General features: G+C 45.3%; 1 protein-coding gene across 3 annotated transcripts in view; it reads right to left on the bottom strand.

The window, feature by feature from the left end:
* Window positions 1–14,704, bottom strand: part of IFT88 (intraflagellar transport 88) — a 101,220-nt gene that overhangs the window by 73,605 nt on the left and 12,911 nt on the right. For 2 of the 3 annotated variants that reach the window (XM_032765704.2, XM_075061672.1), the window contains exons 10-11: window positions 12,645–12,731; window positions 4,368–4,467 (exon numbers count right to left, since the gene is read on the bottom strand). In XM_032765704.2, the coding sequence (XP_032621595.2) occupies window positions 4,368–4,467; window positions 12,645–12,731 (187 nt within the window). The remainder of the gene's footprint in view (window positions 1–4,367; window positions 4,468–12,644; window positions 12,732–14,704) is intronic. The other variant, XM_032765721.2, reaches the window with a different exon arrangement.

Here is a 14,704-nt window from a genome sequence, read left to right on the forward strand (position 1 = left end):
ATGCAGCCGCCCAGCAGGCTATCAATTGCTGGGCAATTCAGCTGTCCCTCCTGCCACTGCCATGTGCTGGTCCTGCCCTCTGCCTTAGAGCTGCTCTTGGAGACTCCTGCTTGCTGTGCGGGGGGGGCAAGCGACGAAGACAGGGCTAATGTCAGGGTGTCCCCCTTCACCCCGCTTACCCCTTCTCCATATAAAGCAGAGAAAGGACACAGACAGAGAGAGACAGAGAGAGCTTGGGGCAACAACTGCTGTCTCAACTTCCTGATCCACTTAAAAAGACAATGCACATAAGAGTGGGTCAGCTTACTTAAAGGGACACTGTGCATCTCTCTCCCTCTCCCACCTACAAGGTGTGTGTCTGTCTCTGTCTGCTATGCTGTCTCCCCTCCCTCATGTTCGTGCTGCCTTGTGTGAGAGGTTACATTAACAACAACATGTTAACCCCTGAAGGCTCAGCTGAGTGCTAGTTCATCATTTAGCAGTAAGCCATTCCCTGGGAAATATCCCTCTCTCTTCCACTCTCTAACTTCACCACCTCAACCAAGCTTCACAATCATCATAATTTAATACTGTTCACAACTGTTTGTTTAAAACAGGCCTGAACAACATGTGGCCCACGGAGGCTCACTGTGTGGCCCGCAGCGGGGAATCAAAGGGCACTGGGCTGCCCACCGTGGCAGGGAGCCCAGAGCCCTTTAAATCCCGGCCACAGCCGGGATTCAAAAGGCTCTGAGCTGCCCGCAGCGGCGGGGAGCCCAGAGCCCTTTAAATCCCGGCTGCGGCCAGGATTCAAAAGGCTCTGAGCTGCCCGCAGTGGCGGGGAGCCCAGAGCCCTTTAAATCCCGGCCGCGGCCAGGATGCAAAGCGCTCTGGGCTGCTGGCAGGAGCTCTGGGCCCTTTAAATCCCTGCCCCAGCCCCGCAAAGCTCTGGGTTCCCCCAGCCACCGGAGCCCTGGGCCCTTTAATTTGCCCCTGACAGCTCCCAGTCACCTCTTCAGCTGGGAGCCCCTGGTTGATTTAAAATCAAGTATCACCTCCCCACCCCCAACCTTCCTTTTTGGCCCACAGCTGTTTTGGTGGGGCAGTGCTGGGGAAGGAGGGTTTGTTTCTGCAGGGCTGGGTGGTGCTGGGGCGGGGTGTTTCCGCAGGGCCGGGAGGTCCTGTGGGGGGGTGTTTCCGTGGGGCCGGGGGGTTTCGGCCATCAGCTGTTTTCTTTGGAGTAATGTGGCTCTTGCCGCTTTACGAGTTGTGCAGGCCTGGTTTAAAACATATACTGTGTGTATATCTATAGAATATATGTTTTTTTGTCTGGTGAAAAATTTTTTCCCTAGAACCGAACCCTCCCTATTTACATTAATTCTTACAGGGAAATTGGATTCGCTTAACATCGTTTCGCTTGAATTCGCATTTTTCAGGAACATAACTACGTTAAGCGAGGAGTTACTGTATAAGAATACAAGAAAATGGTCTAGAATCTAAATGATAAAATACTGCTCTCCTGAAATAGTTCCTCTAGGGTCCATCCATTTGTGTGTCAGGAAATGGGAAGGTAAAACTGGGTTTGTAAATGAAACACAAAACCTTCATAATATTTCCACTAGAAGTACTGTTTTACTTACTCTTTTATTATGGGTTTAGCAAGGAAAATTTGCCAAGTTACAAACTATTCTAGAAGACTAAAGCTAATTAAGCGCCATATTTTAATAATGTACTTACCTGTTCATACTTACAGCATCAAATAAAATGCGAGACACAACGAAAGTAGCAATAGTGAAAGGAAAGCAAAAATTACATTTTTAAAAACACAGTTAAACTAATCTTACTATCAAGACACTGAAAGTGTGAATGGAGACATACAAGATGAAAATTATCTACGAAAGCATTAATCAACATGTGAGACTTTTGTGCTCCACTAAGAAATTGTTCAAATTCAATCAAATTTGAAATTTCAGAGTTTAGTCCTGGTCACTAATCTAAAACCCCAAATCATTGCACAGCTGCTGTCATTACACATTAGACATTGAGTCAGTTGTCAAATTCTAATGGGAGAAAAGCCGATATAAAGATGGAAACCTATCCTAATAGGCAGAAATGAAAAGAACAGTTTGCAATGTGTCTGTGGAGGAAAAAGTAGGAATAATTTTGCTTCTTTTGTCAATTCCTTGAACATCCAAACAAAACAGAGTATATTTGTCTTCAAAATTTTTAAATGATCCTGTTCTATACTACAAAATAGTACAAAGCATACTGTAAAATCAAATGGGATGATGAAACATTTGAATATATCTATATTGTGAATATTGCATATTAATACATTAATGTTCTGAGTGAGTATAACTTTATCTGGCTGTATCTATATATTCAAGACAATTTGTGCACATGCCCCATTAGATGATCCTCCCTATTGGCTCATACACATCCATGTGCAACCCACCTGTAATACTAATGTCAGCACTAGAAAAACGGTGGCTTATCCTACCCCTCCCTGGTAGTCCACTGGAAGGACAGGCTTAGAACACAGATGCAAGGCACTGCCCACTCAGAATTAATCACTACTTTTTTTTTTTAATTGGAGTTGGTCTGCAGAAAGGGTGGTCTTGTGGTTAACACACCAGACTCAGGACAATGGGGTTCAAATACCAGTTCTACCATCAACCTGTGTGACCCTGGACAAGTCATTTAATACCTCTATGCCTCAGTTCCCCATCTGCAAAATGGGGATGCTACTACTTCTGTACCTCACAGAGACGTTGCGATGATAAAGTAATTAATATTTGTGAGATGCTCAGACAGACACTATGGTGATGGCGATCATAGAAGTATCTGTCTAGGTACTAACATACCCCCGGAAACAAAAGTACCTAAGTGCTTTGGGGAACACTTTCTATTTAAAAAAAAGTAGCATGTTTTTAGAGGTTCCTATATTATTATTTAAAACGTCTATTGTAGTAGAACCTAGAAACCAGTCAGACCAGGACACCATTGTGCTAGGTGTTGTACAAGCACGTATTAAATAACAGCCCTTACCCTACCTTACAGCCTAGAAAAGACAAGACATACCAGGTAGAAGAGACAAGTTGGTCTGGCTGGGGGCAGAGAAGACAGGGTAACAAAGATAACAATTCTTAGCCAGTCGGGAGCTGTACTCTTTCTATATACTTTTCCTGTAGTTTTACTTAGTAAGGCCTTGTGTACATACAAAGTTGCAAGGGTTTAACTGAAGGTGAGTTTTTAAACTGATTTAGTTAAATCAGTGCAAACTCCCTAGTTGACCCTTTTATATTAATTTAAAACTGGTTTCTATTTAGTTTAGCATAATTCAGTTAGGAATTAACGTAACAATAAGCCAGGTTTAAATCAGAGTCCACACACGCATTTGCACTGGTTTAACTAAATCATTTAAAAACTGGTTTTAGTTAAACCAGTGCTACTTTGAGGATGGACAAGGCCTCAGAATACCAAACAAACAGAAAGGTGACCCCTAAAGCCCTTTATTGTTAAAATACATGTCTTTTAGGTTCACTTTTTTTTGTCCCAGTAGAATTAATTTAAAAATATAGTAAAGACACACCCCCCGCCCTCTACCTCTGAAAGTCTATTTTAAGTATGGAAAGACTATACTCGTGCTCTTCCTTTATAAACATGTTACAGTGTTTAATTCTTGGGGCCACTGCCTTATCTCTATAATTTCCTAAGTTTGTGCCTGCATGGAAGGACAAGAGGATGGACTGCAGTTCTGACACAGATTACAGTACCCTAATGGGGTGCAATAGTACATATGCAGGAATGGAGGAAGGGTATCACTGTTACAATACCACAAGCAATAATATAATAGCAAGTGCATCTGCTCATACTCTGGTCTATTAACTCCCTCCTGTGACAACAGACAAATTTAATGTAGGTAAAGCCCTCCCCAATCAATGTTTTTTGTAGAATTATTCTAATAAAGACCAATATCAACACTTATCAAGGTTCTGAGCAACTATTAAAGATGAAACTCTGCTGGAAAAATATGGCCTTGCTGCTTTATAAAGGTATGTCTACACTACACTAGAGTTGGGAGTGCGCCTCCCAGTCCAGGTAGCCAAACGTGCACTAGCTTGAACAGAGCTAGTACACTAAAAATAGAAGTGTGGACATTGCAGCATAGGCAGGGGTTCTGGCTAGCAACTTGCGCCCAAGGCTGTCAAACTTCTGGGCCCAAGCTTGGCTGGTTGGCTTGAGCCACTGCCTGTCACAACATCCATAGTACTATCTTGTGCACTAACTAGCACGAGTTTGTCTACTCCTAGTCACATTGTAGACATACCCTCAGATGTCTCTGCCAATACAATATTCATAAAAATGTTTTTTTAAAAGTACAATACCTGATAGAAGTCCTTTTGCCTCAAATATGTAATTGCTTTATTTATTTCCAGGTCATTGGCTAACTCTACATAGTGGGAAGCTTTTACTACTTCAACACACCTACAACAAAAAGGAATCCACAGAAATAATTATTATTTATAGTAAGTATCCGCATTAATGTCACTTCAACTCACGCATGCTACTAATTAGTTATCTAGATGAAGTTTCTCTGCTATGTTAGGTAGCCCCCTGTTTGCAGACACATATAGTGTTTCCATACATCAAAAGTTTTTTAAAGAACAGTTCAAATTTAATCAAATTTGGCTTTTTGGATTCTATGAAAGAATTGGTAATGGTAAAACTGTACAAAGCTCGGGACACATCTATAGTTTGGTCCCTGGGTACTACAATGACATAACCCCTAAAAATAAATATGTATTGGTTGGATAAATTAATTAGAAATGGTATACATGTCCCAGAGGTTGTGTAGTAAGTGTGTACTGTATGAGAAAGTGAATTACAAAAAAATCTCTAAGGATACTCTCAGACATTATAATATAGCACCAGTCACACTACAGTAGAGCCTGAGTCTGGCAACACTGTCATAAGTAGATAGGTAAGGGTTAATTTTCTTTTGCCTGTAAAGGGTGAACAAAGGGGGAACCAAGCACCTGACCAGAGGACCAATCAGAGAACTGGATTTTTTTTAAAGTCTGGGAGGGAAAGGAACTCGGGGTCTTTTTGTTTTCCTCGGCTGTGAGTAAACAAGCTTTTCGTCTAACTCCAATCTTCTTTCTAATATTCTACTATCAAGTGTGAGTACAAAGGAAACAAAACAATAAGCTGTTATGTGCTTTGGTTTGTAATTACATGTGTGTTGATTTTGCTGGACTGGTTTAATTGGGCTATCTTTTAAATCAGACTGTTTATTCCTATTTTCTTATAAGCCACATCCCTGTATTGAATTTCTTAATGCAGTGTTTAGTATATGTAAGTTCTTTCTTTTTTTATATAAAGTTTTCTTTTTAAAACTTGTGGGAGTTTCTTTTCCTAGTGAGGCAAAGGGAAGAGAAATTTCTGTGCCCGGAGCTCTGTCTACCTCTGTGTGACAGGCTAGGGGGAGGGGAGCCCAGGCTCTGTGGTTTACTTTCCTATTGTCCCAGGGCGGGAACAAGCTACGGGGAAAAGTTACAGGGAATAGAGGTAAGATTAGTTCTGTTTCCCTGTGTTGGAGGGCTGTCTCTTTGGAGAAGAGGAGGCAGGTTTCTCGGTATTGTGATGTAAAGAGATTGCATCAATTCCCTCAGGTTGCTCAGAGCGGAACGACTGAGAGAGAGGGGGAAGGGAGGGGAGATAATTCCCTTACCGGTAAGACTCATACTTCTGAGTCTTGGGGGTCTTTCCAGGGGAAGTTGGGGAGGCCAGAGAGGGGGTCCCCCCAAGGAATATTTGGGGAACCCGGGCTGATAGGAGCCAGGATCCTATCTGGTGGCAGCGAGAGAAGATCCAAGCTGGTAAAAGCTTGGGGAAGTTCATTGTAAGCACCCAGATTTTGGACGCTAAGGTCCAGATTTGAGATAGACGTTTACCACATGGTGGCAGCGGTGGGAAATACGAATCCAGAAGCCAGTAGATATATATTTTCTTTTCCCTGCTAGGAATTAGCAGTGAGAAGGGTTGGTTTTAAAGTGCTAGAGAGAAAAACTTTTTTCCTGCCTGCTTTTGGCAGTTTGCATTTTAACACAGAGTCATTAAGAGGGCCATTAAGGGTCGTTGGTTAAACAATAGCACTCCCTTTGAGAGTGAAATTCCAGCAAACGCACACAGGTAAATACACTGGCTTTTGTTTGGTTCAATTGCCTATCAAACAGAGCAAGACAAGCCAGCTGCTAAGCAATTTCAAGAGACAGAAAGCCAGCAGTTCAGACAACTAACACCAGAGGGCACCACAACACAAGGAACCAGGAATCATGTCTACCAAAGATACCCTAAAGCAGGAACTCACGAGACTAGAGGCAGAGGAACAAATAAAAGCAGCCGCGCACAAACGAGACATGGAAAAAAGAGTCCAAGAGATGGAGATTAGAGAAAAAGAAAAAGAAGCTGCTTACAACAGAGAACAAGCAGCCAAAGAGGCAGCCTTCAAACGAGAGCTGGAACTACACAGAGAGGCCCACAAGCAGGCCTTGGCATTAGAGTAGGCTAAACATCAGAACCCAGTAAATCCTACCCCTCCGGCGCCAGTTGCTGGTCAACCGCACAGGAAATTTCCCAACTACAAGGCAGGTGATGACCCGGAGACCTTCTTAGAAAATTCTGAAAGGGTCTGTGTTGGGTACAACATCCCTGAAGACCAGTACATGCTAGAGCTGAGGTCACACATCAGTGGACCCTTGGCAGACGTGGCGGCTAAAATGCCAAGGGGCCAAATGAACGATTATAAACTGTTTCAAGTCCAGGCCAGATCCAGAATGGGGATAACCCCGGATCACGCCCGTCGGTGGTTCAGAAACCAAAAGTTTACTACAAACACATTTAAAGTTCATTCTCAAACATCTCTCAGAAGGTTTTTAGTTATAAATTATTCATGCCTGACCTCAGCTCAACCCCTCTTGTGTATGTGAGTGACACCATCATCTCTAGAATCCAGCTTATTTAGCCCAAGCCTCCAGCTTTATGATGCTGAACAATCATCCCATCTTCCTGTTCATCCCCTCTAGGGCAGTCTTTTATTATATAACGGTACCCGGAAAAGAAAGCTGACATGGAACTGAACTTTCATAGCTTCCCATCCATTAAAACATTCTCTCCTGTCGGCAGTTCTTTGGGCTTTATTAGGGTGGCATGTTCTGGAAAGAACTGGTGATATGGACCAGGATCTTTATTATATAAACAGTTTGACCTTCTAGACAGTCTGGACTTAAATTAATTAATTAAAGAAACCCCTCTCTGGTATTGTCTCTGGAATTTCTCATTTTCCTTAAGAGCTGGAAGTGAATGCTTTTTTATTACTGCAGGTTTGGCTACTGCCTTTTGAGGGCCCTGTTAAATAACTTTTCACCATCAAACCCAGCAGATGCTATAATTAAGGCTGTGTATCTATCACGGAAGTCATGGATTCCGTGGCTTTCTATGACCTCCATGGCTTTTGCAGAGTCCGGTGCACCCACCCCGGCTTGGCCCACCCTGGGGCAGCAGCAGCAGTTTTGTTGTGGGAGGGGGCTCAGGGCTGGGGCAGAGCTTTGGGGTGCAGGGCAGCACTTACCTCAGGGGGCCTCCCTGGAAGCGGCCAGCATCTCCTTGCAGCTCCTAGGCCAAAGGGACAGAGGGCTCTGTGCACTGCCCCTGGCTGCAGGAACCGCCCCCGCAGCTCCCATTGGTTGCGGTTCCCAGCTAATGGCAGCTGCTGAGCCGGCACTCATAGCAGGGGCAGCTTGTGAAGCCCCTCGGCCTTCCCTCCCCCTAAGAGCTGCAGGGACATGTTGGCCGCTCTCGGGGAGCTGTGCGGAACCGAGTATGGAGCCTTCCAGTCCTGCCAACCCTCCCCCCGCCCAGCACCAGCAAGGCTCTCGGGCCGCACACTGCTGCTCACTTCCCCTCCAGCACCTACAGTGCCCCTGGACCACCCAGTCAGAGCACCCGCGGCCCAAGTTTTAGTTAGGGGTATATAATATAAGTCATGGACAGGTCATGGGCCGTGAATTTTTGTTTACTGCCTGTGACCTGTCCATGACTTTTACTAAAAATACCTGTGACTAAAACGTAGCCTTAGCTATAATCTGTTTGGCATGTGAATCACCTCTCCACAGCCAAAGTCTCCTGACACCTCTTGGTATCAGAGGAAAAGGATTGTACTGAAAACATTACAAAACAGCCTGCTATGAGAGAAGAGGCCAGAGATACTTTGATGGCCAGTGTTAAAACCTTTTTAACCAAAAGATATAGACAGACCTGAATACTCCATCAATCCCTCAGGGGAGGAAGATCAGACAATAGTCTCATGAGTTGCATGTACTTCTTTTTAACTGAAGTTTGAGACACCTCAGTAACATAAGAAATGTACATAATATCCATGTCTACTTCATTTCTCTAAAGAAAACTAATCTGATTAAGCACAGATACCTGTAATATGTCATGAACTCAATGGAAAGTAGCTAAAAATTCAACTGTCTGGTTAAGCTAGATTTTCAACATCTCTGTGTAGTTGGAGTTGGGGAAGGCTGCCAGAGCATATGAGTGAATCTGCCCCAATATACACAAACCCATCTAATGTGTCTAATCATTTAATTAGCCATTAAGTGAACCTCCATAACTTTGTCGTAAATTATTAGATATAAAGAATAACTTTCTTCATTATTTCATGACAAGTATTTTGTGAATAGTGGCAGCACAAGGAAAGCTGAATGAAAACTAAAAGATAACTGTATATGTATTTATATACACCTACATGTATGCACAGGCAATGCATAATGAATAAATGAATCTATTCTTTTGCTTCCTTTGAACACAACACCAGATCCACAGGAAGCAAATCTGACTTGCTAACAAGAAGCCATTCCTCACCAAACATATTTGTTTAGGGTCTAAGAAGCCAGAGCAACTATACTAGGGAAATAAAATGATTCTTATCTATTATTTAATCATCAAACACCATATTGCGGGCTTCAGGGACTAAACACTCTTTTACTGTAAGAGGTTATTTTAAGTTATCTATACATAGGTGTATTAACAAAATGTAGTTGTAGGATCTGCAAGTCTTGAAAATTTTCCTTTGCTTGTGTATATTCATAAGTCATTAAGAGTGGTAACTTATTTTCATTTTTATGGACAGGAGAAATGAGTAGGTGTAGTGAGCCGGTGTGGCCCCCCTCCTGCCAAGGGGTGGGAGCACCCAGCCAGAGGCCTGAGTGGGCGGCGCTAAGGAGCAGTGAGCCCGCCCCTCAAAGGGTCAGGCAGCGACCCGGAAGTACAAAAACCGGCCGTCAGAGCTCAGTCAGGCCCCAGCCGCCGCAGGGAGCAGACCTGCTGCAGGGAGCTCAAGACTGGGACCCCTCTAGGACCCAGGGCAGCCACCCTGACTGGCCGGAGCTTCCCTGCACCCGCTACTTGGAGGAGCTGCCGGAGCTTCCCCGGGCATACTACCCAGAGGAGCCGCTGGAGCCTCCCCGTCCCTGCTGTTACCCGGAGGAACCGCCGGAGCAAGCCTGGCTGGACTTCCCAGAGGAACTGCCGGACCTGCCACCCAGCCCTGGTCGCGAGGAGCCCATGCTGCTGGACTTCCCGGGGGCTGACGCCATGGACCAGGTAGGCCCTGAGGGGGAGGCTGGACGTAGCCCGGGGGCAGCCGACTCCAGTCGGGCTCCGACATGTCTGCAGCCGATGTCAGTGTGTTGCGGGCAGGATCCCCACTGACGCAGCAGCGGACCATCTGCTGCTGTTAGGGCCCCAGGCTGGAACGCATTGGAGTGGGAGGGCCTGCGTTCCCTCGCCACCATTCCAAGGGTGGCAGACCCCCCCTCTTGCGGGCCTGAGGAGGCCTTTCTACTTAAGCCTCCTAAACCCTGTGCTTTGCTCAGCCCTGAGCCAAAAGGGCCTGAGCTTTGCCTCTGCGTTTGGTGCCCCGCCTGAACTTAGGGCCGGGCCCCCCTTTAAACTGTATTGTTGCTCAGCCCTGAAGCAGAAGGCCTGAGCCCCCTTGGACTCTGTACTGTTGCTCAGCTCTGAAGCAGAAGGCCTGAGCCCCCTTGGACTCTGTACTGTTGCTCAGCCCTGAAGCAGAAGGCCTGAGCCCCCTTGGACTCTGTATTGTTGCTCAGCCCTGAAGCAGAGGGCCTGGGCCCCCTTTGACTCTGCAGTGTTGCTCTGCCCCAGGCCTGGGGCCGGAGCCTTGTGCCTTTGTGTTTACCGCTCCAGGACCTGCCTGGACCGACAATGTGTAGGGAGCTGGTGTGGCTCCCCTTCGCCCCTCAGAGAGGGTCGAGTCCCGGTCACACACCTTTTACAGTAGGGAAAAGCCCTTTTTCCTCAACAAGCTTCCTTCACTTCCTTGTTATAACCATTTCAAATACTAAGAAATTCAACACAAAAACTTCCTCTGGTGAAGCTGAAGCTGTAGGCACATATCAGTGGTTTGAGAGCATATTATCTTTCATGAATATTAGAGTTAAATAAACAAACAATAAGTCCTTTGAAACATCAGAAACCTAGAATTCAAACTGCATTTTGAGAAGGCACCCTAATATCTTACTCTCTCCATGTAGAGCATTTATATACTATCTTATTTTCTTGAGTATTATGTGTACCAGAAAACTTTAGTTTAATATATTAATATATATACACATCTCTGATGCTAATGAGCTGCTTTATCACCAGGTTAACTTTTACACTTGTCACGCAAATGTTCTAATAGAATGAGCTAGGCACATAAGGTTTATAAATGGAGCCAAAATAGCTCTGTCTAATGATGTAAGCAAAGCATGAATGAGCTCTCCCCCTGACATCTAGTGATGAGCTGTGCAAAAGGACTGCAGGAGCTAATCTCATTTGCATGGGCATACCCACCCTGCCTAGGTGTTCAGCATGATAGGATTGCTTGCTCAAATGATCACTTTTGGCTAGTGTTGGATCCCCATTCTCCCTGTTATTGGGGCAGGAGTAATAAAAGGTTGTTATCCTTGTTGTGTGAATCAAGGGCAGCAGAACTGTACTAGGCATACACTGAATGAGGGAACTCATCTTCAACTGAATGGCTCTCATCAGGCAGGGGACATGGGTTCCAAAGCCCAGTGAGTTGAGAGAGGGTGGGGACAAGTACGTGTACCAGCTGGTGTGGGCCCTATGTAAGGATCTTAAACACCATTTGATCCTTCCTCTTTCCACTGTGTAATACAGGAACTAATTTAGACTCAAGTGAGAGTCTTGTTGCACACACAGAGCTGAAATCACTGGTATCTAGGTCTAATGCTTAGACCTGCTTTGGGACAGTGTTTCTGATGCAAGAGACTGCCCAGTGTGCACCAATAGTGAGGCTCCTGCGCTCACAGCTGAATTCATTGAGAGCTGTGTGGTGGCCTGAAGACCACAGCTGGTGGAGAAGCATGGTTGCCGGTAAAGAGGAGGGGTGAGCGAGTGCCTGGGTAACAGAGTGAGAAGGTGCCTTCTTACCCTCCTCCTCCAACCAGGGTGAGAGGTGAATCCTGCAGATGCACCTGTGAACTCTGGGTCTGCACTGACCAAGGACAACAACTGCACAGTGGGTTGCAGAGAAAGGACAGGTACATTAAAGGGACTTTTGGTTGCTGGGACTTAAGAACCTCAGGGGAAAAGGACACTCCCCAACTTACTTGGGAGTGGGTCCTTTGCTCATGGTTCAAGTTTATGAACCCTGTTTATGGTGTTTTCCCAAATTAATGCAGAGTTACTTCTCCCTTTTATTAAAAGTTTTTTTGCTACACTCAGACTCCGTGCTTGCAAGAGGGGAAGTACTGCCTCTTAGAGGCACCCAGGGAGCGGTGTGTAATTGTTCGAGGTCACTGGGTGGGGGCTTGAGCCGGCTGTGTGTTGTATTGTTGAAAAGGAACCCTAAGATTCTGAACACAGCCTTTGTTGCTGCCAACTCTGACTGGCAGAACAGTTACATAACATTTAAACAATTGGTTTGCACATGGAACCAGAGGCCCTGATCTTGCTTGAAGTCATTAGCATCAGAAGAGTAAGACACTGTATATCTTCAGCATGCCACGTTCAGACCTTTAGTGAAGAGTACAGAACAACTGTCTTCTGTATGTGATTTAGAATCATAGAATATGAGGGTTAGAAGGGACCTCAGGAGGTCATCTAGTCCAACCCCCTGCTCATAGCAGGGCCAATCCCCAGACAGATTTTTACCCCAGTACCTTAAATGGCCCCCTCAAGGACTGAATTCACAACCCTGGGTTTAGCAGGCCAGTGCTCAAGCCACTGAGCTATCCTCTAATCAGGAATTCGTAAGATTCTTGTATGAGTACTTTGTATGAATGTAAACAGTTGTAAAGCAGCTCAGTAACTGTATGACTGACATTTGAGTTTCTATGGTCTGTGATGCAATTAAATTGATTTGTAGATGGATAAAACACAATATTTTTGATTTTTTTTCTCCAAGGCACTGCTATCAAAGCTGACTGAAAGTACTTTGGGTGCTTTGTTCGAGAAGCACAATTCTAATGCTATGTTTCCTAGGTTTCTACATTTGTGAACTTGGTTTTATGATTATGGACAGAAATTGGCATGCAGTTAAACTGAAGAAAACTGTCTCCTACCAGTCATAGCCTATGGCAAAGGAGGCTTCAATCGCTGGTGCAATCAATTTTGCAGCTGTCATGATATATTTTTCTGCCATGGCTTTCCTTAGGAATTAAAATAGATATATATCAGTGTTTAGAAAAAGTATATACAAAAACATCAAAAACTTAGTTACCTTACCCTGTGCCTTGAATCGCTATTCACCAACTAAGTCTGAGCAACATCTATATTATTGTTTAATCAAAACATCATAGAATAATATTATGATTTAAGGATAATATTACATCTTTCAGTGAGTAATATATAGATTGGGTAGCTAGTAATGCTACAGTATTTCCTAAGGCCAGAAGTTTTGTGAGACTTGCATAAATCCGAGAGAGGTTAGTCACTACAATATATCATTACACAAGAATCCTATCCTAGCATATGAATAGGAGCATAACGATTTATAATACAGAAAGAAGATCTGATAATACAATATCTCAGAATAATAAAGGCCCCATAAGGTATGTTTATATTGCAGCTGACAGTGAGCCTTCTATCCAGGTAGACTCATGCTAGCAGGGCTTGTGATAGCATGCTAAAAATAGCAGTGTGGACTTTGTAGTTCAGGTGACAGCTTGGGCTCTGAAGCCCACCAAACCCACGGTTCTCAGAACCGCCTGAGTCTCTGCTGCTATTTTTAGCACATCAGCTTCACCCCTCCTGGTACAAGTCAATTTTACTCAGACTGGGAGGCTTGCTCCCAGCTGCACTGTACAATATCCCTAAAGTCTAACATTTATATTATCTTCCAGTGCCAGGAGGCCACATATGCTGGATGCTTTGCAGTAGTCTAACATACTCATATGCAATCTAGTGTGGCTTTTGCAAAGGGCTCAGAAAATTAAAAAAGCCCTCCCCCCACACCTGAGCAGTGTACTTCCCTGATGGGGAACTCACATAAACAAGTGTTTTGTAACTTCTTCTCCTCCATTTGTTTGTATTCCCTATTCCACTCCCTAGGGATACATAGGACTGTGACCAAGGGCCAGATTTTTCTCCCTTTGCTTCTTTATTTTAAACCAAATACCTCCTGAGTTTCTAACTAACAGTTAGGAAGTGGAAGAAATCTTCAAAATAATGGGGCCCTTTGTTCTACTTGGCTGAGCTTCAAAATGGAGCTGTTAGCCAAGGACACAAGATTGGTTTCTGAAGGTCCCTTAAAATCTTATTCCCTGGCTATTTTTCAGTCAACCAGGCCAAAAATTGCCCACCTGTTTTAGCATATCTAGTATTTCTCCTGACACTTTCACAACCCCAACAGTCACTACTAGGGAATTTATGTAGTATTTTAAAGCCATCCCATCCAGAATAAGGAATAGCCAGAGGTGAAAGTAAGCCGGTACAGCATACCGGCAAGAGCCAGTGCGCCGTAGCGGGGCAGCCGGGCTTCCCCAGGCAGCAATTTAAAGGGCCTGGGTCTCTCAGCAGCGGCTAGAGCCCTAAGCCCTTTAAATTGCCACCAGAGCTCTGCTGTCGGAGCTCTGGAGTAACGGTGGGACTCCAGGGGTTATTTAAAGGGCTAGGGCTGCTGCTGCCTCTACTGCCCTGGGCCCTTTAAATAGCCGCCGGAGCCCCGCCACTGCTACCCCAGGGCTCCGGTGGCTATTTAAAGGGCCGGGATGGTAGAAGCAGGGGAGCCCCAGGCCCTTTAAATAGCCCCTGGAGCCCCACTGCCAGAGCCCTGGGGTAGCAGCGGCACCCTGGGGCTTCAGCAGCAGTTTAAAGGGCAAGGAGCAGTAGCAGCGGCCGAGTCCTGGGCCCTTTAAACTGCTGCCTGGCAGGGGAGGGGGAGAAGCAGGGCACTTTCCGGTACAGGGTGGGCCGGGGCTGGCTCTGACCTCCCCTCATCCCCGCCCCTTCCGCCCGAGGTCCCGCTCCATCCGGGGGCCAGAGCCGGCTCCAACCCAGCCCCGTACCGATAAGTCCCTATTTTTACTTTCACCTCTGGGAATAGCTCTCAGGCTTTGCTTCTTGGAAAGCTGGTGTCAATTTCCATATGCTAGCAACCACGGAAGCAGATCTGGAATGGATA

This window comes from Chelonoidis abingdonii, chromosome 1 (assembly GCF_003597395.2).
Source record: "Chelonoidis abingdonii isolate Lonesome George chromosome 1, CheloAbing_2.0, whole genome shotgun sequence".
In the NCBI taxonomy this organism is placed as follows: Eukaryota; Metazoa; Chordata; order Testudines; family Testudinidae; genus Chelonoidis; species Chelonoidis abingdonii.